This window comes from Bufo gargarizans, chromosome 2 (genome assembly GCF_014858855.1).
Source record: "Bufo gargarizans isolate SCDJY-AF-19 chromosome 2, ASM1485885v1, whole genome shotgun sequence".
NCBI classification, from domain to species: Eukaryota; Metazoa; Chordata; class Amphibia; order Anura; family Bufonidae; genus Bufo; species Bufo gargarizans.
The window spans coordinates 213,085,097-213,109,406 of NC_058081.1; the positions used below are offsets into that span (position 1 = coordinate 213,085,097).

The following is a 24,310-nucleotide window of genomic DNA, read 5'->3' on the forward strand; positions in this document are numbered from 1 at the left end:
TTGAAAATATTGTATCCTGAGGCCATTATATCCTGATTGATCATTGTATGAAACTCTCTCTCTCACTTACACACTTATTTTTTTATAAAAAATCATATCAACGCAGTATTCTTCTTCCATGTCTGTCCCCTTCTACTCAGGACATCATCAAATGTCCTTTTGATGAAGTTATTCAGAGCTTTTACTTCCTTTCACTGCAGCTGGGGGACCTCCAGGATGGAGATGGCCAGGGCCGGACTGGCCTGCCGGGATACCGGGAAATTGCCTGGTAGGCCGGCAGGTCTGAGTGCCGCAAGGCCGCAGCCCTGGTGACAAGTGGGGGCGGCCAGCAGCAGGGCAGAGCAGGAGATGAGCGCTTCCATTGTGGAAGCGCTCATCTCCATAGTCATCTGTATTGCCATCCTCAGGACGGCGATACAGATGCCTGTGCGCTGCGGCAGGGGAGGGAGAGGTGTGTCCCCTCCTGTTCCTCTGATAAGCTGCCGGCCTAGTGCTGGCAGCCTATCAGAGGCCGGTGCAGGCGGCGTGATGACGTCATTGCGCCGCCTGAGCCATATAGCAAGGGACACAGGCCGTAAGAGGACGTAAGAGGAGGGACACAGGCATCGCTGGAGGTAAGTATTAGTGTTTTCTTTTTTTTTTTATATAGGTACAATACTGGGCTGGCACATGATGCTGGGCTACTGGCACATATGGGGGGCAGCTACTGGCACATGATGCTGGGCTACTGGCACATAAAGGGGGGCGGCTACTGGCACATAAGGGGGGTGGCTGGGCTACTGGCACATAAGGGGGGACGGCTGGGCTACTGGCACATAAGGGGGGGCGGCTGGGCTACTGGCACATAAGGGGGGACGGCTTGGCTACTGGCACATAAGGGAGTACGGCTGGGCTACTGGCACATAAGGGGGATGGCTGGGCTACTGGCACATAAGGGGGGGGCGGCTACTGGCACATAAGGGGGGCGGCTACTGGCACATAAGGGGGGCTGCTACTGGCACATAAGGGGGGCTGCTACTGGCACATAAGGGGGCGGCTACTGGCACATAAGGGGGGCGGCTACTGGCACATAAGGGGGGCGGCTACTGGCACATAAGGGGGCGGCTACTGGCACATAAGGGGGGGCTCTGGCACATGATATGGGGGCTCTGGCTACTGGCACATGATTGGGGGCATATCTTACTGGCAGATTATTGGGGGCACTATAGGGGCATCTACTGAGGCTAAAAAGAAGGGGTATTTTATATGGGGGCTCTGTATAGGGGCATTTTATACTGGGAAACATTATGGTGGGTACTATGGGAAAGGGGGGGAGGAGCACTATGGGGGTCATCTATGGGGGCACTGAGAAGGGGTATTTTATATTGGCACATTATGGGAACTTTAGCTCAACTGGGGGCATTACAAATTTTGCACATTATAAGGAGAATTATTACTAGTGGGGGGGCATTATGGTGGGCTTTATTACTCCCCCATGGTATAACCCCCTAGTAGCAGCACCAGCCTCTCCCTGCTCTGCTATCCCTCTGCCCCTTCTCCAAATCCTTATTATGAAATCTTTGTCATTAGGATAAAGCACAACATCAGCTCCGCCAAGCCCCCGGCCAAAGTGTTGAAGTGGCGTCCGAGATCCCAAGGGCCAAGCCAAGTAATTGTAAGTTTTTATGGGGGTTCTACAAAAGAGCTATCGTTGGGCAAAGTTCATATTCGTGTTTACACACGCATTTTAAAATGAATGCTTTCTCCTATTATAAACAAATAAATAATGACGCAACGCTGTGGGGCTGGTATGCAACTTTTTCCAGGGCTGGTTTTTATCCCCAGTCCGGCCCTGGAGATGGCTGTGTCTCTAACATTCCTCTCTATGTGCTAAACCTCCTCTCCTACCTGCACTGATCTCATTGATTAGGAAATGTACTGTATGAGCACTCTGCTGGATCATTAAGGAACCAGTCAGGGGTTCTTGACCACTCTGACTGCAAACTATAAGATGCAGGCACTTTTTAGCAATATTTTTTCCTTGCTAAAAATTGCGTCTTTTTGTGCAAAAATATGGTATTATTTGTAAATGTATTATTGTCTCTTGGTTATTGTGATCCTTCTTGGTATTAACTTTTTCATTGTTGTACTTACATATTTTATACATTCAATAAAACTAAGACTTGATTTACCAAATATATATATATATACACATACACACACACATATAGCCGTAATTGAGAGTCATTGTGTAATTTGATTCAACAAAACATGCTGATATTTATAACTGCACTGCATATATACATTTCTTAGTACATTTCACAATAAGGTGATACTTGATTTACCTGTACTTTTCCCTGTACAATAAGTCACTAACGAAGGTGTGATATTTGCCATCACAGCTTATTTTCTGTTATCTGTATATTACCACATTATAACAGAATTGCTTAAAAGTTGTGATGTTTCATTTAACAGAATAATCTTTCATATATCAGTAACTTGCTATTTTGGCATTAAAACTGAAAATCACAGCTACTAGTGGACGTAAAAAGGGTGTCCGGCCTAGTTAAAAAATACTTGTTACAAGCTCACTCACCTTTCCAGGCATTCTCCTTTACAGCAACGTGGCTCCAAGTGGACCCTGCATTGCTGCAAAGAAGGGAGTCTGAAAATGAGAGTGAGGGTTTTAATACTTTTTAACATACTGCTACCAGCCATACCTTTTTTTTATTATGCTGGACAACCCCTTTAACATCCCACTGGTTGTTACTCTAAGCGAGTTCTTGTGCAGCTTTACCTTAGTACCGGGAGGTCCAGCCTGACCCACTGGGCCTCTATGACCAACTCCTGGCTCTCCCTAAAATTCAAAATACATTGGGAATTAGAGCCATTAACTTACATAGAAATTGCCTCTTAATACTAGAATGAGAAAATATTTATTCTTTATTAGTAATAGTAATTACAATCAATCATTGCAGCTTGTTCCGTTTAATCATACTGCTCACTATAATTAGATCTTTTAGGTGTTCTGGGCAAAACGTTATTTATAATGTATTTAATTACAATGGGATAATGAATTAAAAGTAGGTAAGATGTTAAGTTAGGATTGGATATTACTGGAAATTACTGTTCAGCACCAGTGATACTATATAACCGGGGCAGATGTATTAATAGTTAGCTAAACATGGTTTTTGGTAATATATATCTGTGTCATATTTTTTTATTTTTAATGACTCATGATAACAGCCTCCTATTCTCCAAATGTTGTTATACATTAAAGAGAGTCTGTCAGCAACGTTACACGTCTTAAACTGCCCACACCCCTATGTGGCACAGATTTACCGAAAACAGAAGATAGTACCTTTCTTTGGCTTTCCTGAGCCTGTAAAGCTCCAAAAATAAACTTTGAAGTAACATACAAATGAGCATCCCAAATGCCCATGGGACATGCTGAAAGTGCCCAGGTCCCGTGGAGTTACTTGTGGATAACTCCTCCCCTGTTTAGCTTTCATCTAGCCCTGTATCCTCCTGACGTCACTCTCTTCAGCATCTTAAATCCTGCACCTGCGCAAATCACTGCCGGACTCAGGCATGTGCTCTACACTACTCTCCAGATGGATGATCCCCATGGCTCCAGTCCTACTCTTGCTGCTGGCTGCTCGATGCTAACTGCTCTTACTCCGACTCTTCCGTTTTTGCCGATTTCGTGCCAGTAAACGGTGCATGGGCAAGAGAGTGACGTCAGGAGGATACAGTGTGCTGAAAGTAAAACAATAGAGGAGTTATCCATGAGTAATACTGGGGGGGGGGGGGGGGGGGCTGGGAACATTGAGCATAGACACTGTCCAAGGGCACTTGCAACCTGCATTTGCATATACTTCAAAGTTCCTTTTTGGAACTTTACAGACTCCAAAAAAAAATAATATATGAAATGTGTTGTCAGAAAATGACCTATTATTTAGATCAAATTTATATAACATATTTTTAAAGAATGTTTGGTGGTTATTTTTAATTTTCCATGTCACTATCTATATAAAAAAAACAACCAAAAAATACTACAGTTTTCGCACTGGCCACTAAGTCTAATAATAGGTACCATTTCTTGGTCTATAGAGATCATTTTACTGCAGTCATCTGCTTATCATTATAGACAGGATTACATTGACAGATATCACTTATATGTAGATAACATAGGATCAATCATTCACATTAGCTTATCTACTCCCTCCTGACCTCTGCACAGGTCACAGAGGATACCTAGAAAACATCACAGCTTATTTTCGATTATCTGTATATTACCACATTATAACAGAATTGCTTAAAAGTTGTGATGTTTCATTTTACAGAATAATCTTTCATATATCAGTAACTTGCTATTTTGGCATTAAAACTGAAAATCACAGCTACTAGTGGACATAAAAAGGGTGTCCGGCCACATGTGGTTTTTATGGTGTTTTTTTTTTACTAAAAGCCAGGAAAAAAACACTAAAAGTTTCAGCATTATGCACTTTTCAAAAAATACCAGAAACCCCAAAACACCACCTTATTAACAAAAATGCCAGTCACAGAAAATGTTTATATGTCCTGCATTTCTTACTTCTTCCAGAACTTTAGCTAATACCTCGAACTGGGTTTAGACAACAAAAATGGTCAAAAAGCTCAGGTGCAAGAAAAACTAAAAACTAAACAACAAAAAAGTATACAAAATGCTATTAAAATCTATATGTGAAGTGAACCCACCCTTAGACACATGCCTTCATCTCAACATTTTTCAGAACTGTTCAGGGAAGTGTATTATGTGTTTGAACACATTATGAAGTGGTGCATAGCATGTACTCTACCCTTCTGTTGCCAGAATTCTTGAATATTTTTCTTACTACATCTCCCTATACCATGCAGTTTTACACTTACAACACATTGCCAAATCCAACCCCATGCTCCTAAGACCATCTTACAATGACATATAAAATAATGTGAAAACAAAATTCAAATATTTATTACCTTTTGTCCATTTTCACCAACATCTCCTTTTTCTCCCTAAAAATTGAAGTGTTTAAGACCTGGTTACACAAAAAGCCAGTTTTACAGCATTACTGCTATCAAGACAATTAATTTCGGAACACTCCAGTCAGAAATGAAAAATCACCCATCACTTGGTTTTATGCCTTTCCAACTTCTACATTGTTCAGGCTTTTTGCTTCCTTTTATTTTTGGTTACTATATATTTTCCACATTGTAGCATCAAGTGGCTCCATGACACCAAGGTCAATTAGCGAGTCTGCTGTATAGTAATTACCCCTCAGTACATACAGTTGTGTTCAAAATAATAGCAGTCAGACATCACTAACCTGATCAATCACTGTTTATAATTTACTAGCAGGGGTAGTAGAGTAAAAGAAATCCAACAGACCCAACAGTCATGACATGCATGCTGCTGATTCTGTTTAATTGAATCACTAATCGAAAGGAGCATTTTCTAAATAATAGCAGTGTGGAGTTCAATGAGTGAGGTCATTCATTCTTTGAAAAACAGGTGCCAATTATTGCCCTTATTTAAGGAAGGAAGGCAGCAAATGTTGTACATGCTGGTTACAGTGCATTTCTCTCTGAAATTCTGAGGAAAATGGGTCGTTCCAGACATTGTTCAGAAGAACAGAGTACCTTGATTAAAAAGTTGATTGGAGAGGGGAAATTATATAAAGAAGTAAAGAAAATTATAGACTGCTCAGCTAAAATTATTGCAAATGCTTTAAAATGGCAACCAAAACCTGAAAGAGGTAGAAGAAAGCGAAAAACTACCATTAAAATGGATAGAAGAATGGCCAAAATGGCAAGGACTCAGCCAACAATCAGCTCCAGGAAGATCAAAAGTCTAAAGTTATCTGTGAGTACTGTTACAATTAGGAGACGCCTATGTGAAGCCAAGCTATCTGCAAGAAGACCCTGCAAAGTCCCACTGTTGAAAAAAAGACATGTGCTGAAGAGGTTACAATTTGCCAAAGAGCACAATGACTGGCCTAAAGAGACATATTGTGGACTGATAAAAGTAAGATTGTTCTTTTTGGGTCTAGTTGCCGAAGACAGTTTGTCAGACAACCCCCAAACACTGAATTCAAGCCACAGTACCCTGTGGAGACAGTGAAGCATGGTGGCGCAAGCATCATGATATGGAATGTTTCTCATACTACTGTGTTGGGCCTATCTATCGCATACCAGGAATCATGGATCAGTTTGAATACATCAGAATACTTGAAGAGGTCATGATGCCTTATGCTGAAGAGGAAATGCCCTTGAAATGGGTGTTCCAACAAGACAATGACCTCAAACACACCAGTAAATGTGCATCATCTTGGTTCCAGACCAACAAGATTGACGTTATGGAGTGGCCAGGCAAATCCCCGGATTGTAATCCAATAGAAAACTTGTGGGGTGACAAAAAAATGCAAAAATGCAGCAAAACCAAGAAATAGAGAAGAACTGTGGAATGCAGTCCAATCATCCTGGGCTGGAATACCTGTTCACAGGTACCAGAAGTTGGTTGACTCCATGCAACACAAATGTACAGCAGTTCTCAGAAATTGTGGTTATACAACTAAATATTAGTTAAGTGACTCAAAGGAAAGCAAAATCTTCAAACATTTTTCAGTTTACATAGTGAATGTTTGAGTTTGTAATTAAGAAGAATACAAACACCGCAATTTTTTTTAACAGTCTAATATTCAATTTTCTACAATTTCTTTAGAGGAACAACACAAATTTGATATATTTTTCTTCATGTTTTGATTTGGAATAGGATGTGTAGCGTTCCCAATGCATTTGTGTGTATGGAAATAAAAGCTATTAGAAAGATTTTGAGCTTTATTCACTTTTTTTCAACACGCTGCTATTATTTTGAACACAACTGTACATGTCAGTGGGTGGTGCACATAGCTAAGCGCCTCAGAAGAGAAAATGTGAAACGAGTGTGAATGATGTGTCATGGAACCTGAGAAACATAAACCTGAGGTCATTTTACATCCTCACTTTCTCCCAGTCTCATCGTCACCGGTGTCCTGTTAGTATCCTGCAGGGGAGAAGTCATCATTGTAGCCTTATGTGATAATATCTGGGTATAGTTCTTACACTGAAGTTGCTCAGGAAAGCACTTCTCTGAAGTTATGGCAGCATAGGCTTCAGCTACGGCCTAGTAGGGGACAGCAGGGAATCTCTGGAATGGCTCCATTCAATAAACTTTGAATAAACTTTAGGAGCATGTATAGAGCCATGACTTGGCCAAAGTATACATTTTTTGTTTTTACCTGATGTGATCCTTTAAGATTTTTTTCTTTAAGAGAATCAAAAAGTACAACAGTACATTAGGAATATTTACTTTTAAGCCCCCCCTGGTGCCCCTTCCCATTTGAAATTCAGCATGATAGCTGTCGAATAGGCAACCCTTCATTCATTCTTAACTATAAACCTTTCATTTCATCATACAAAGTATTGTTGTAAAAGGAACATCCAACTGGCTGTAAAAATAAATTTAAAGGAATAGCATAGTTACGGTAGTTAAGTTTTTATTTTAGTCCATAAATGATGCACCACCCTCATTGGTGCCTGCTTTTTCTACTTTCCTTCCATGTTTGGTTTCATATGGTAAATATGGCTTACTCAGCTGTTTTATGTGGATCATGTTCAATGTTAGAGAATGAACATCTAGTTTTTTTTAGCACTACATCTGATACTATGTGGTCATTATAAGACCCATTGGGACTCATTTATCAGAACTAATACTGTAGTAGGTTGCTCATTGCAGCCAATCAGAGCTCAGATTTAAAAAAAACTTTCAATGCAATTGTGACTTTTCACAATTAGCATTTTATGCCACCCTCACCAATTGTACGAGAAGGGCGCAGGGCCATCAGCCCCGACTCATTCATCATTATTTATGCCAGAAACTGGCGTAAACAATGACTGAAATTTAAAGCAGCTTTGTGCTGCTGTAAATTTCAATTTGGCGTACGGACTAACAGAGGAGGCATGTAATTTATGATGAGGCCTATGCTTTTTCATAAATGACATGCCTCCTCCGGCAGTGCAGGCCCCATCAAGACTTGTACAGCATACACGGTCTTGATGAATCAGAGCCTATGAGTTTTCCTTTATTAGCAGTGAAGCCAAACCGAATAAATGTCCTCTGCTTATGAAAGGCAATGAAAAGTTCAGCCACTTCATAGACTTAGTATAATATACAGTATATTTTTTTTATAATGAACTGTCAGGCAGTTAAATCTCATGTTACAAGACATGAAAAATATAAAGTCAAACAGCCATGGATGTCTAAGTCATGGGTGTCTACACTCGTTTTCATTCATGACGCCCAAATTCTTTTATACATGTAGTGCCCTGCTATTACCAACATAGAGCAACACTAAAAGACATGCATACACACTACTGCCCACAAACCAGAAAACAAAAACAAAAAAGAACTCTTCCTATTTTATGTTAACACTACTATTTCATATATAGCAGCACCTCAAACATTATGGCCATAAATGCATAGATAATTAAAGGAGAAGATAAAAATCAAGATTCATTTTTAGAAGCAGCAATGTAGCATTAGTGCATTGCTTCTAAATATTGGAAAATAGCATAGATTATACATTTATAGATCTTTGCCTTCATTGCCTTTGATTTACTACAGTCTTAGTAAACACTACACAATGATTTACTAAGAGGAGAAATTGTAAAAAGTTACCTTCTGACCAGGAACACCAGGATCTCCATGTTCTCCTGGTTCGCCCTGGTTGACAAATATAAAATATGTCAAAATAATCTCTTATTACAGATGTTTAAATGGATGCAGTGCACCTATTTTTTCACATGAACTTCCAGAGATTGTTACATGTATATGTGTGTTTGAGGAATAAACATTATCAAGGCATGACTTGTAGAATTGTCCCCATATCTAGGCTCCATCTCTAAATGTCAGTTTTCTCTCAGCTCAGTTACGGAATGAGCGGAGACTACATGCTATGATGTCTCCCATACACAGCAAGCACAGAGAAAAAGAGATTCTTCTCCCTATCTGTCTGTAGTAGTGCAGCATAGAGGGCATTAAACAGCTGTACTGAGCAGTGCAGTGTGAACTTAGACCTGGGGTGAGATACAGCACTTACTAGAAGCATAATCATCTATGTGTCAGGCACCAAAGCCTGCACCTCAATGTTACTTCTGCCCCTAATATGGCTTTGCAGCTTCTGCTACATACTACATATTTGTGTTAACAAATAATATAAATTCATATAACCTAAGACAGTGATGGCAAACCTTTTAGAGACCGGGTGCCCAAACTGCAGCCGAAACCTACTTATTTATTATAAAGTGCCAACACAGTAATTTAACCTGAATAATAATATAGCATATCTTCCATGTACTTCATTTATTTAGCTATAATAGCCTGCCTCCATTCTATGCGCTGCCTGTGCCGTTCATTGTGCACCCTGTGCTGATGAAGAAAAGTCTAAGGCATATTGGTACACCATATACTTTTTACAGGGTGCGGGTGCCCACAGAGAGGGCTATGAGTGCCACCTCTGGCACTCGTGCCATAGGTTCGCCACCACTGACCTAAGACTTTAGTACAATTTTTAAATTGGTTTTAAATAAACAGAGAAGGAATATAGAGAATTAAAATAGTACCTTCTGTGCTCTGTCTCTCTTTGGTCCTGAAAGTCTCTTTCCTTCCTATTATGGTAAATAAATGGTGTAAACAATTACATTTAGACACAAATTATATACTGATTTATGTATGTTTATGCATTTTTAAATATATGTTTGCAATTATTTATGTACACTGTTAGTTTAAACGCTTGGGGTCCTCAACAACTTTGATCCTTTCACCAAGAAACTGTAGTGTCTTCTGCAGGCACACTGTTACAGAGCAGGAGGAGCTGAGCAGATTGATACTTTTATGAGAAAAAAATCTGTTTAACGTAAGCGCTCTGAATGCAAACAGCCACAATATATGGGCACTGGCTGTGTGCACTCCATGCTGCGTATGCGGACCCGTTGATTTGAATGGGTTTGCGATCCGCAAAATACAGCAAAAGATATCTTTTGGGGAGCGGAGGCATAGATTGGAAGCTCACGGAAACACTACGAAGCGCTTCGATTGGCTTTCGAGTCGATGCTTCCACACACAAAAGATAGGATATGTCTTATCTTTTGCCATATTTTGCATATCGTGGACCCATTGAAGTCAATAAGGGATTCACACGGCCGGTGCCCGTGCATTGCGGACCGCTATTTGTGGTCTGTAACATGGGCAAGAAGCCCTCCGCTGTTTCAAACAGCAAAGACCCGCGGCTAATGACCGCAACCGGCAATAATGCTGATCGCGGTCATTAAAGCCTTTAGATACTGTGATCAACCTCACTGTTCTGGGATTCTTACCGGCATCCTCTGCAGCCAATGAGGATGCCGTCATTGATTTCAATACACTGTGTCTCTCTGAAGAAACCCAGAGTATTAAAGCTGCAATTATTATTTTGCCCAGCAGGTGGCAGGCCAACATAAGAAATTAGCAAGTCTCCCCTCATCATGGGTCTAAAAGGTTCAGAATAAAAAAAAAAGGGTTTTGTAGGCTCAAGTACAAGCTTCAAAACCATTAAAAAGTAAAAAAATAAAAATAAAAATTTAAATGACCCCCCTTTCCATAGAATAAAAAATTAAATGCAGAAATAACAAAAAATATAAATATCATGGGTATCACCGTGTCAGAAAACTCCCCTACTACTAAAATATAAAAATATTGCAAAAAAGGGTCAAAGTGGCCAATTTAACATTTTTCCATCGCTTTTCTTACCCAAACAAATGTAATAAAATGTAATAAAAAAAGTCAAAAACACTCCAAAATGGTATCAATAAAAACTACAGATTGTCCTGCAAAAAATGAGCCCCCCATACAGCTCAGTAAATAAGTATACTTTTTTTTTTTTTTTTTTTTTTAAGTTTAATTTTTTTTACACTATTTATAAATAAACTATACATATCTGGTATCATTGTAATATAACGATAGTAGTATATAAAATAATCAGACCCAGAGAATGAATGGAACAGGTCAGTTTTGCTGCAAAGGGAATGCTGTGGGAACAAAACCTGTAAAACGGTGGAAGAATTGAATTTTTTTCCAATTTCACCCCACTTGGAATCCCCCCCCCCCCCCCTGCTTCTTACTACATTGTATGCCATATTAAATGGTGGCATTAGAAAGTACAACTTGTTCCGCAAAAAATAAATAAGCCCTCATACAGCTATGTGAACCAAAAAAAAAAGTTATGGCTCTGGGAAGATAAGGAAGAAAAATGAAAACGCAAAAATGAAAAAAACCTCTGATATCCTAAGGGTTAAATGTCAGAGCAGCTAAATCTGCAGGCTGGAAATGCATTGGGAGGAACTTTTGAGCCCTGTGAATGCTGCTGTACTATACAGCTGAGTTCACAGGGAAGACGGCGCAAAAGTGGTAAAACATAATAAATATGTTACTTAGTTTTACCTATATTGGTCCAGTCCACAGAAGGTAACATGTTATTTATGGCATTCAGTAAAAATGCCTAAATTTTAAAATGTAAAAAAAAAAACAATGGCAGAATTACCGTAGGTATATTTTTAGCGATTCTACCCAAGATAAAGTTAATCAATAAGTAACATGTGCCCCAAAAGGATGTAACAGAAAAATATAGCTCATCCCATAAAAAAAACAAGCCCTCATATAGCTACATCAATAGAAACGTAAAAACTTTATTACTCTCTGATTGCGGCAATTTAAAAACAAAAGGAAGGTAAACTGTCCAATAATGAAGTGGTTCAAAGGGCATTATTAATACTATCACAGGTCCTAGCAAGTCATGTTTGGGAGATCAGCTTTATTGTACATTGCTTCTTTTTTTTATAAGGAGAATGAAAGTAAAACAGTCTGATTAGTGTGCGTGGAATAGAACGTCCTGCACCCTACAGAACAGTCCTATCCTTGTCTGTAAAATGGACAAGAATAGGACATGTTCTGGTTTTTTTTGCGGGGCCGCAGTACAGACATAAGGATGCGGACAGCACACACTGTGCTGTCTGCATCTTTTGCAGCCCCACTGAAGCGAACGGCTCCGCATCCAACCCTCAAAAAATGCAGATTGGATGTGGAAAAAAAAACATGGTCATGTGCATGAGCCCTCCAACTGTTATCCATAGAAACACCTGAAACATTTTATAAAGCAGGTTAAAAATGAGAGTATGTATTTGTATACTAAAAGTGTGTACATTTCTCAAAATTGCTGTCTCATTGCCTTACCTTGTATTGTTTTGCATTTCAAGGCAGAAAACATAGAGTTTTACCAACCTTTTCTTTTTTGGAAGGCAATGGCAACTGGCTGTCTTCTTCTGCATGTTCACTCTAATGGAAGTATTAAACACTCATTATTGTTTATTTCACTGAGAACATTTACCGTACTTACGCTTTAGTCAGAATATTAAATACCTTTTTCCTGCTCCATCCCTGGGGACCAGAGTACGACTTTCGAAACATAAGAGGAAATGTTATCGCAAGTGCAGTATTGTATATCAATATTTTTACATTTGCTATATATGTGACATTTTTAGTTAGCTTTTAACTTTGTGAAATAATCATGCATAATAAATGTGAACTTTTCTAGTAACAATTAAATCAGTAAAAGATTGAGTATCTTACAGTTCTGTCTTGCTCTTCAGGTACCATTCTTTTGGTGCGACTTTTCCCGAGTGCTTCTGTTCTGTTACCATTCTGCTTCAAAATAATTATTTTTAACTATAAAATTGATCTAAGAAAGGGACTCTTATTGCTAAATTATATTATATCCATGTGCTATATAAACACATAGTTAATATATCAAATACCTAAACACAAACAACATAATTAGCATTTGTATGTGTATCATCATCTGAATACAAAAATGTATAGCCTTTTTATGATTTCTGTGATAGTGTCAGTATGCCTTGCTGCAAAACTCATCTTTCAGAAGAGAGCAATGATTGATTTATATTAAGTACATCTTTTTATAACTTTAGAATTTATAACAAAAATGATAATAATACACAACATAAAAACTAGCATTCTAATGTAGTATTGCAAAATCAATATAGTTGATTCTCATTATGTTCTATGAGAGTCCAGGAGTCAGTTACCAAAACTACTTACCACAATAGAAAATAATAGCATCTGCACTACTTCATACGTAAAAGTGGCTTAAAAGCATTGACTAGGCTATTTTCAGAAGTCTCATGATGGTGTATGAAAGAATGACTTTAATTGCTCAGCCTGCTCCTCATTCACTGCTTTGGGATGAAATTATCTGAGCATGCTCACTTGCCTATTTTTAAAAGTCCCATAGCAGTGAATGGAGCACATGCCACACGTGTTGTGTGATCTCCGCTCACTTCATGGCCCTGTACTTGAGATAGCAGCAGGTTCCGGAGGTGGAACTCACACCTATCCTACATTTATGACATATCCTACTAATATCTCTTTCAAAATATACAAAGAAAAAAGTGGTTGCTTCATTGATGCAGTGAGCAAATCATTTCTTTGGTACAAACAATGCCTGTTTTCTTTATTATCTGCTTTTCATCTATGGCATAACACTACTTACAACTTCTCACAGAGAACGCTGACATTTCCACAACTCCACATCATGAGCAACATTTTGAGGGGCACATTCCTTTACTCATGAACAAGGGTGTGTGACCCCCGAAACGTTGCATGTGATGTGAAGTTGTGGAAAACCCAATGTAATCCTTTAGAAGTGGTAAGAAATGTTATGCCATAAGATATCCCCTGTATCAACTTGCAGGATAACAGGCTGAACTGGATGGGCAGATGTATTTTCTAGCCTTATAAACTATGTTACTATGTTATATGAAGATAATTAATATTAAAAGCACTGTTTGTACCAAAGGATTGTGAGTAGTGATTATTTGGCCACTGTATCGATAAAGTGATCACAATGGAGCTTAGTGGAGCTCTGAAGCAGGTCAGGCTATTGATGTGTGGTAAGGTTATTGCTTATGGATATCCAATTAATATACCTGTCACAGCGGACGTACACTTTGTACAAAAGATAACACACCAACCAGGCTCTGGACGAGTGACAGGGGAAGGGTCACCTCCTAGCTTATCCCTGACCTCTTTCCCTGCACTGCTCAGCCCACAGCAGACCTTGAAGGTAGGTGTGCTAGTGTCCTCCAGCCTGGGCTGACAAAACCCTGAACTCCCTAAGATGGTGAAGTGGGGAGATAGGAGCAGTCTGCTTGCACAGAACCTGGATGGAATAGAAGACACAAACAACCGAACTAGAAATGACACTTATCTCTGAGAGCAGGAACTGACAGCCAACCTTCCCTCCAAGCTTCCCAGACAAGAATGAACAGTATAATCCGCTCAGGGCACTAGGCAGTGTGCTATTTAAACTAAGGACCCCACCCAGTGCACCTGATGAGAGGCGGATCCAGCACGGCTCCAAAGCAACCACTAAACTTGTGCTGCAATCCTGGCCGACCTCCGTACAACGTCAGAGTGGGGCATGACAATACCATAAATATCACAGATAAGACAATCCCTTTAAGGGCTTCTGGATACCAGTTCCTTGTGTTGTTGTTTTTTTTGTAACAGTGGTGATCAACACACTAATTGTAAAAACGTTTTTAAAAATTTACAGGTGAGTATATCAGAAGAGAAGACAAATATATACATCTTAGTAAAAAGATCAATAGCACAAAAACTCTGCAGGCCTGTGGATATTTAAATATTTTATTAAATACTTATAATTATATATATTATCATGGAAATATTATATTTATTAAAGGCCAGTGCACACTTTAACAGCTGGTAAGTGGATTTTCTTAAGATTATGGCTGGCGATAGGTAATCTGCTGATCATTCAGTTTCCTGTGATTTCCCATATCAGATCACTTATTTACACAAAAAGAGCAATTCTTATAATTATTCTATATGTAATCAGCCGATATTTAAGTGTGCGTTAACAAAAAGAAATGAAAACTAAAAGCTAAAAATTGAGGGGGAAATTTCTCTTTCCCCTTGGCGAGAGTGGAGTGAGGCCATTGCGAGGAAACTGAAAACTGGGGTAAATAATGACTGAAGCACCTCCTAGCTGCCTTATATTTCATTCCAGTGCACGAAGAGTTGGAGCAGGCAGGTCAATTATGACTATGTCTGCACCTAGTGATAAATGACATGCCTCCTCCAGCAGCGCAGGCCTTATCAAGACTAATAAAGTACATGCTGGACTTGATAAATCAGGGTCTTTAATTTTGATCTTGTGGGAACGACTGTACCAAGTATCTTCTGCTTAGAATATGATGTCAGTTATTTTTCCAGAAAAAGAAGCTTGTAATAAGAAGTCTAAGAGCAGATCAATGAGACTCACATTATTTCACTGGAGACTTTCCTAGATGTTTGTTTGGAACAGTCTTGTAAAAATTTGTCTGGAGTGTCCTACACTATATACTGTATCTCTTAGAAAAATAATTGATGGTTTTAAAATATGGAGATACACATGAACTTCTTTCTTCTGCTTCTGCCACTATTCACAAGTTAATGAGCTTTTGTTAGCAATAATGAGTTCAACTGTAAAATCTTTATGAGATCTCATTTTATGAAGGTTAATCCATTACTTTATATGCTTCAGTACAATCAGTTTTATGGGGGATGACACACTCGGTAATTGATTTCCCATCTGGTAAGAAGCACAGAAGTTTCTGCAGCCTCGATGTCAGTATACGTGCACCATCTGTAATATACCATTGTTGTCTGATCTTATGGTCGAGTTTAGAAGGTAAACAACTTCAAAATACACAATAATCCCAGATGATTGAAATCACCAACCTGACACTCACATTGCATTAGAATCCCCAAATGTCTTAACATTTACCATTCTGCAAAGGATATGAAGTCCTTGGGAAACAGTTAGACTTTTATATATTAGTGTCTGCTCCTATTTAACATTATTGGTTGCAATAATACAGTGCTTTAATTTCATTGTCTCCATGCTGCGCACACATTCATGTTATCTGTCTGAGTTATGCCAGAGTTTAGAAAGTGCTGCTAACTGGGCAAGTTATAGCCCACAACTCCTATTCATAGGTTATCAGGAACTTAAAAGGACAAATCTATCAGAAAGGGCTCTTTTTTATACTCAGCATTCATAGAAAACTGTTTTTTTATTTTTTATTCTTGGATGTTTTTATTTAATTTTGACAGTACTATGCCATAAACTTTTTACTGTTTAGTAATAGATATACACACAGTGATCATTGTTTGCCATGTGTCTGATTTAATCATTGTTGAATTACAACCGAATAGTCATTGGTATACACTATAGAGACTGGTGTTTATACCCATTGTTGCAGTTGCTGGTACTTCTGACCACACATTACATCTATAGTTGACCATTCAATGTTTATGGAGACTCCATTTGAATGCAAAGGAAATAACAAGGACCGATCCAGAATGTCACCAATATAAATGACACCTTGTTATGAAGTTGTTTCTTAGGCTGCTTTCACACTAGCGTTCGCTGGTCCGTTCGTGAGCTCCGTTTGAAGGGGCTCACGAGCGGACCCGAACGCAGCCGTCCAGCCCTGATGCAGTCTGAATGGAGCGGATCCGCTCAGACTGCATCAGTCTGGCGGCGTTCAGCCTCCGCTCCGCTCGCCTCCGCACGGACAGGCGGACAGCTGAACGCTGCTTGCAGCGTTCGGGTGTCCGCCTGGCCGTGCGGAGGCGTGCGGATCCGTGCGGATCAGTCCAGACTTACAATGTAAGTCAATGGGGACGGATCCGTTTGAAGATGTCACCCTGTGGCTCAATCTTCAGGCGGATCCGTCCCCCATTGACTTTACATTGAAAGTCTGGACGGATCCGTCCGAGGCTATTTTCACACTTAGCTTTTTTTAGCTAATATAATGCAGACGGATCCGTTCTGAACGGAGCCTCCGTCTGCATTATTATGAGCGGATCCGTTCAGAACGGATCCGCCCGAACGCTAGTGTGAAAGTAGCCTTATATTGTATCTTATATCTACTGTATGTGATGTGTACAGCATGTTTTTACAGAAAACACTATGGGCTTTAGTTGTGAGATATTCTCTTTTGTTTCATTATAATGGTGCCCCTGGTGTTTAATCTATATAGCTACAGTATGTGTATGCCCACTTACTGCAACTGCCTTCAGCCATATCTATTGTTAGGAGCTGTGCCAGTTAGGCAAGGGCTACACTGCAACTTTTTGTAGTGCGACTGATTGCCTGTAGATAACTTCAGCAGTTCCACCGCCAGAGTAGGGGCTGTATTAAATGACCCCCTTAATATTTAAAATTCACCAGTTTTGTTTAAAAAAAACTGGTATACATGCTTTGAACCATATTTAACTGTTCTAGACACATTCTTGTACTTTTTGTGACTTGCTGGTTTGACCTCATGGATATGACTTAGATGTGACATAGTTTACTTAAATTATGTGATTTTTTTTTTAGATACTAAAGCCTATATTAGATGGAGTGAATATCGTACCAAATGTAATTAATGCTAACGAAATTGAATGAGCTTCACAAGATGAGCATAAGCGATTAAACGACGAGCGAGGCATTTCTTGCCAATCGTGATCTTTCATCCTGCTAAAAAATTATCGTTCCTCGGTCACAGATCCGTTCGTATAATATGGAGTCGTCTACTCGCTGTCACGACTATGGTCATGGTTGTGACTCTTAGAGCCGCATGCAGTTGCCAGTGGCCAGGTTTGGTTGTTTACCGCAGGTGAGGGCTGTTAGTTGGTAGCCTCACGTGCGGTTGCCGCTGGCAACATGGTGTTGTTGGCAGTGTAGCAGCCTGAGCTTGTTGCGGCTCGCTGTCAATGCATGAGGTTGCCTCTGGCAATGTGTGTTTGTATCTACACTACACTACGTTTAGACAGTATTAGTAAATCTGTCCCATTATTTTTAAATATAAATACTTTTGATTTATTATTATTATTCATTATTATAGCACCATTCATTCCATAGAACTGTACATATGAAAAGGGGTATACATACATAATACAGCCAATTGCACTAAGCATAAACAAGATGAGTTACAAACTGGTACAGAAGGAGAGAGGGCCCTGCCCGTGAGGGCTTACAATCTGCATGGTATGGGAGAAGGACACAGTAGGTGTGGGTGAAGTTGGTCATGGCGGTATTGAGGCATCAGGGTTACTGGTTGTAGGCTTGTCTGAAGAGGTGGGTTTTTAGGTTTCTTTTGAAGGATTCCACTGTCGGTGAGAGTCTGATGTGTTTGGGTAGAGAGTTCCAGAGAATAGGGAATGCACAGGAGAAATCTTGGAGGCGATTGTGGGAAGAGGTGATAAGAGGAGAGGAGAGAAAGGGGTCTTGTGAGGATTTAAAGCTATGGTCTAGATATAAAGATATAACTAGTATCTTGATAAATTTTGGATTTTCATGAAGATTCAACTATTGCTATGGTATCTTCAATCCCGCACAAGGCAGTATTAAAGCTCAGTACAGCCTTCAAGTTAGATAGAGCAATAGTAGGGCACCCAGAAATGTCCTACTGTACCTCCACATGCCTCCAATAAAAAAAAGAAATGGTGGCATTCCCCATCGGACGTTATATAATACACACAGTACAACATCACAAGAGACTCTGTTTTGTCATGCAGCCTATGCATTTAAAAAAATAATGTATCATTGGACATGAAACTTATTTTGACTTTTATAATCATATTTTATTAGTTACTAGAACAGTATTATTTTTAAAAGGGTTGAACTTCTGAAGTAACTACAGGTTACCTTTGACAATTATTCCAATTGGGTACACAGCCTTATCTACTTGGTCAGTATTCAGTAATGTTCCAAATGGCAATAATTAATTCTAGATAATAATGCTTCTTTACCCTTTGTATTTCATGAGTTTTGAACCACTGCATTGGCCTATTCTCACACCAGAGAACACAATGAAGCTTGCTGCAAGTCATTTTGAAAATAATTTTTATGAACACTCCAATGTGCAAAATACTGTGCTAACATGAATTTGAAGTAAGTGGAACTTTGTCCATAGACTGTGGTCTGTTTGAATCACCCAGTTCTATCTTCATGAATATGATAAACGTTTCAAGTCACTGCTCAAGGACTGAGCTCAGAAGTAAGTGAGGAATGTAAGTAGGTATTAAATACAACTTTGTTTTCATGCTCAAATCCAGAATCCAATTATTGAAGCTTATTCACACCATTTTAAATAAGCTCACCAAAACTTTTTTGAAAACACACAAATAATGTAACATGGTAGTTTATTAGTAGAAATACATACAATACAAGCAGCAATGCATGAAATGCTATGACAGGAAAGCTCCCCCTCAGGCACACAGGACCATATCTTTAAATCTTCAAAGGATGTGCAATATCCATATATAGAGTTTGACAACAAAACAATTTATAAATAATTGTGCAATGTAGTAAAGAAGACAAATACAGACCAGGAACCTGGAGGCAACACCAACCCCGATACGCGTTTCGCCTAGCTTGCTCTTTTACGGCCCTAAGAGGAAGGTAGGCGAAATGCGCGTCGGGTTGGTGTTCCCTCCAGGATCCTGGTCTGTATTTGTCTTCTTTACTACATTGCACAATTATTTATAACTTTTGTATTGTCTCACCCAGCTGGTCTAACTTACTATGGTCTACTCAGGGTTATTCCCTGTAGGGACCTCTTTGTATGTTATTATCTATTGGCTTTGTTGTTATTGAGCTGTGTATTATTGATTGTAGACTCTGGATGTATACCTATAACCTGAAGCTAGTTATAGACATTTGTTTTCAAACTCTATATATGGATATTGCACATCCTTTGAATATTTAAAGATATGGTCCTGTGTACCTACCTGAGGAGGAGCTTTCCTGTCATAGCATTTCATGCATTGCTGCCATTTTATTAATTATGATATTTGATATGTATTGTATGTATTTCTACTAATAAACTATCATGTTACATTATATGTGTGTTTTCAAAAAGTTTTGGTGAGCTTTTTCAAAATGTCACACATATATAGCTATTTGTGGTTTGCTAATATTGGATGTACCATTTCAAATAAATAAAATGGATAGACTTGGTCAATAGCTTAGCCTTAGATGCAACATCTTCTCTTCTGCCATGGATCTTTGAATCCAAAGACAAACATCAAATAACAGTCCCACTGTGTTTGCAGAAGTGCGCCAAATGATTTGCATCAAGTAGATGACTGCCAGTAGTATCCTAGATCACACAAGCCTAGCATCAGTCTCAAGGCTTTACAGTTTGTAGAAAGGCCGTGGGCTGTTCATGTGAAGGGAAATAGTTCCTTCTTGTGTTTTAGGCAGCTGAGTAGTTTTAAGATTGGTCCTGTGTGATTTAAACAAAGATTTCATGTTAAAAAGCTTGGCGCATCCGTGTCTGGTGCAGTTGTTTAATAGCGATTGCTTGCAGCAAGAACAAGCATTAAGGCTCTGTTAGATTTGGCACTGAGCGATTGCTGCCTGGTACACTGTACGAAAGTGTTCTGAAGACGAATCGATTAGTTAGGTTGGACAAGATCCATGGCTTGTAAACATTGAACATCAGAATATGAAAAAGATAATCTCCAAAGTAGTAACAGGTAGTCTGGTTTAGAAAGCCCAGTTTTCTTAACAAGAGCCCAAATTAGCTAGGGAGAATAACAGCTACAAAGAGCGAATCTGTCACTGCATATCTGTGTATTACATGGACTGCCCATTGATTTCAATATGCATATGTCATTGGTCGCTAGGTAATATATGGAGCGGGCTCACTAGCTAAGCCTGCTCCAAACTTGACACGGCACAGTGGCCTGGATCTGAGATAACTGCTACCCCAGTAGTTTTATCCCTCAGATGCCCCGGTCAAATGTGACTCTGGCATCTAAGCAAATAGACGAAGGGAGTGTGCTCCCTCTGTTCTCCAACTGACACCCCTGCCAATCCCAAGCTGCCAAACAGTTGCTATGGTCTATGGCAAGGTGTAATAGTATGTCAGTAAAATTGCTATTCACAACAATACGGAAGTATTCATCTCCTAAGGGGACGAACAAAAAAATAAATATTGGCTGAATACAGTTTTTAAGAATATGAAAAAAGAACAAAAAAAAATAAAGAAATAAAAACCTTTTTCTTATTTCTCATATAAAGAAAATAACACATAAACAGAATTGGCATCACCCTGTCTGAAAAGGACTGAAATATTAAAATTTCATAATAGTTATTATTACATTCAGTAACAACAGTAAGATAAAAAAAATCTCCAGTGTCAGAATTGTTCTTATTTCATCTCTCCCCCAAAAAATTAATTAAAAACTGTCACAAAGTCTTATGTGCATTGAACTACTGCTCGTCCCACAAAAAAAACAAGCTAGCTCTGGTTGTAGAAAAATTAAGTTATGAGCGTCAGAATATGGTGACATAAAGCATTTTTAAGTTTTTCACTTTTTATAAGTAGTAAAACATAACAAAAACTATATAAATTTGGCAGCACTGTAATCATATTGATCACCCGAATAAAGTGAACAGGTCATTTTTATCACACTGCAAGCAACTTAAAAGCAAAAAACAATTGCAGAGTTTCGTTATTTTTCTATTTCCACCCCACAAATAATTATTTTAAAGCTTCCTAATACATTATATAAACTAATAAATGATTCCATTAAAACTCATCCCCCAGAAACAAGCTCTCATATATGGATGCAAAAATAAAAAGTTATGACACTTTGAAGGTGGGGAGGGAAAAATGTAAAGGTTTTTGCTTGCTCTTTAAGAATTTTATTATCTTAAGAAGAAATTCAAATGGGGCTTTTCTCAGCTTTCACATACATATTATATCTATCATTTCAGCGCCATCACTGATGTTTCTGTTCTCTTAATTTGAGGTGGAAAAGTGGTTTTGTTCAGTAGTGAAAAAAATAGAGATCCAGTTGCCTCTTCTGTCCCAATGCTAGCATTGAGGCTTCAGATAATACACAGTAGATGCTTCTTTTTCTTCCTGTATCCCCAAGCTCACATTAAGATTCATTTCTTCAAGAGAAGAAAAAACACCAAGGCGTTCCACCATCTGCATCTGTAGAACATTTCCACCATGCGCATGCATGTGTTCATTATGGAACAGCCAAAGCAGGTTTCTTGTTAATAAGCACATTTAAGCTTTGAGAGCACACAGCCAATTATGCCGAGAATGATACACACGTAAAGCAAAGTATTACCCTCATGACAAAGTGCAAACTAACAAGATGTGTACAATTGCAAGTCAGCAAGAATATGTAACACAATGCTTAGCAACAATGGATGATCTGGAGGATATATAAAAACAATCCAACATACAAAAAATAATGTTAACAAACTTCATTCTCTTCCTGATGTAGAATATATAGCTCAAACATATATAGTTGCTTATGCTTTAATAAGTTGTATTTTACAGAGGTGCCATGTGAAATTCTGTACTCTGTGTTTGTAACATCTAGTATATAAGGGTGTACATAAAATAGGGACAGCCATGATGTAATGCGGCTCATTCATGGGTGGTGAGAATCTGCACAGGAAAGTAGACTCCACAAGTGCTGCAATGTTAGCAAACAAAGAAATGCAAAACGTGCACAATTTATGATAATAGGTCCGGTTATTTATTATACTCTCTTTTATAGTGCTGATATATTTCACAGCGCATTAAATACATTATCATCACAGTTGCACTAATATCTCATAGTGGTTAAGAAGGTGGTGGTGTGAAGCAAAACCTGAAAGAGGCCTACTTTTTCATCTTTGCAATGGAGCCCTCTGGCCTGAGTGTACTCCACTGTTAGTATTCCCATCAATCAGGCTACATATTCTGTGAGTGCAACAGTATTGCTTTAAAGGGGTTTTACAATATTTTTTAACTGTTTACCTATCCTCTGGATAGATAATCAGTATATGATCGATGGGGGTATGACACCCAGGGGTCCCCCGCCAATCAGCTGTTTGAGAAGGCACTGGCGCTCAAGGTAGGGCCGCAGCTTTCTCCCTGCTCACCATGCACCTGGCCGTACATTGCATAGTGGCTGTGCTTGGTATCCGAGCTCAGCCCCATTCACTTCAACAGGGATGAACTGCACTTAGGCCAGGTGACCGATGAACATGACGCCACATGGCATAAGCAAAGCTGCAAGAAGGCTATGGAGCTACTACAAGATCCAGTGTCTTCTCAAACAGATGACCATCAGAGCCCTAGGGGTCCAACCATCACCGATCAGATACTTATGACCTATCCAGAGTATAGATCATTAGATAAAAAATCTCAGAAAACTCCTTTAAGTATGTATAACTATTATTTTGTTATAGACCTGCTTTCTTAGTCCACAACAGGGCTACTTAGTTGATTATGCTCTTCGTTGTTATATCCATGCCACATAATAAGATTTATAGTTTATAAATTGCTGTATCATTACCGTACCTCATACAGGGACGTTTCTGTATTATTTTCAGCGGCTCCCTCCTGCACGTAAAAACAAAGATTGTGAAATACATTTATTTTCCCTTTTTCTTTATTTTGTTTCTTAATACATTTCTCACTACAGAGATGTTTTTAATCTCCTAATGCACAATCCACAGAATTATTTTTGACATTTTGATTTGTTTTATAGTATTACATTACTAAACTGGCGATGTGATGTCATATATGCTATACAGTGTAGGACTATTTTTGTTGTAACAGTAAGAACAGAACATACAGAAAAGATTTTAGATAATCTAGCGATGTAAAAAAAAAAAAAAAAAAGTGTTACAAATACTGTGAGGCATTCCTTTTTTTAAAAGATTCCAGAAGATCTTGTCCTGGTTGGAATATGCCCAGCTGACTTTCTTAAAGTAAAGTTTCCATCTGGGATCCCTAAAATACAGAGGACTGATTTTTAAATGTTTTCTTCCCCTCCCACACATGTTATCTCCACACTAAATCTTCTCCTGAATAAACCTGAGACACCAATTCACTCTTTCACCACTGCTTGGGTAAGAGAGTTGGGATTGAATCTGTTGGACTCAGAGTGGAAGAAGGTCTTTACTGTGGCTCACAAATTGCCCGTGGTACAGTAGAAAAATGATAAGATCTTATCAAGGTGGTCCTGAATCTTCACAAACATGTTTTTGTCTGCTATCAGACTTATGCTGGAGATGTGGCACGGAAGTTGGCACAATGATCCATATTTGGTGGGGATATACTGTTCTACAACCATTTTGGCAAGCAA

The 24,310-nt window shown here is 38.9% G+C and overlaps 1 protein-coding gene across 1 annotated transcript in view; it reads right to left on the reverse strand.

Moving 5' to 3' along the window:
• The window catches only part of LOC122925784 (collagen alpha-1(VII) chain-like), a 556,601-nt gene that overhangs the window by 333,926 nt on the left and 198,365 nt on the right, over positions 1–24,310 (reverse strand). Inside the window, 5 exon segments of the mRNA XM_044277135.1 lie at positions 2,777–2,836; positions 4,981–5,016; positions 8,717–8,761; positions 9,661–9,705; positions 12,353–12,406. Coding sequence (XP_044133070.1) covers positions 2,777–2,836; positions 4,981–5,016; positions 8,717–8,761; positions 9,661–9,705; positions 12,353–12,406 — 240 coding nt within the window.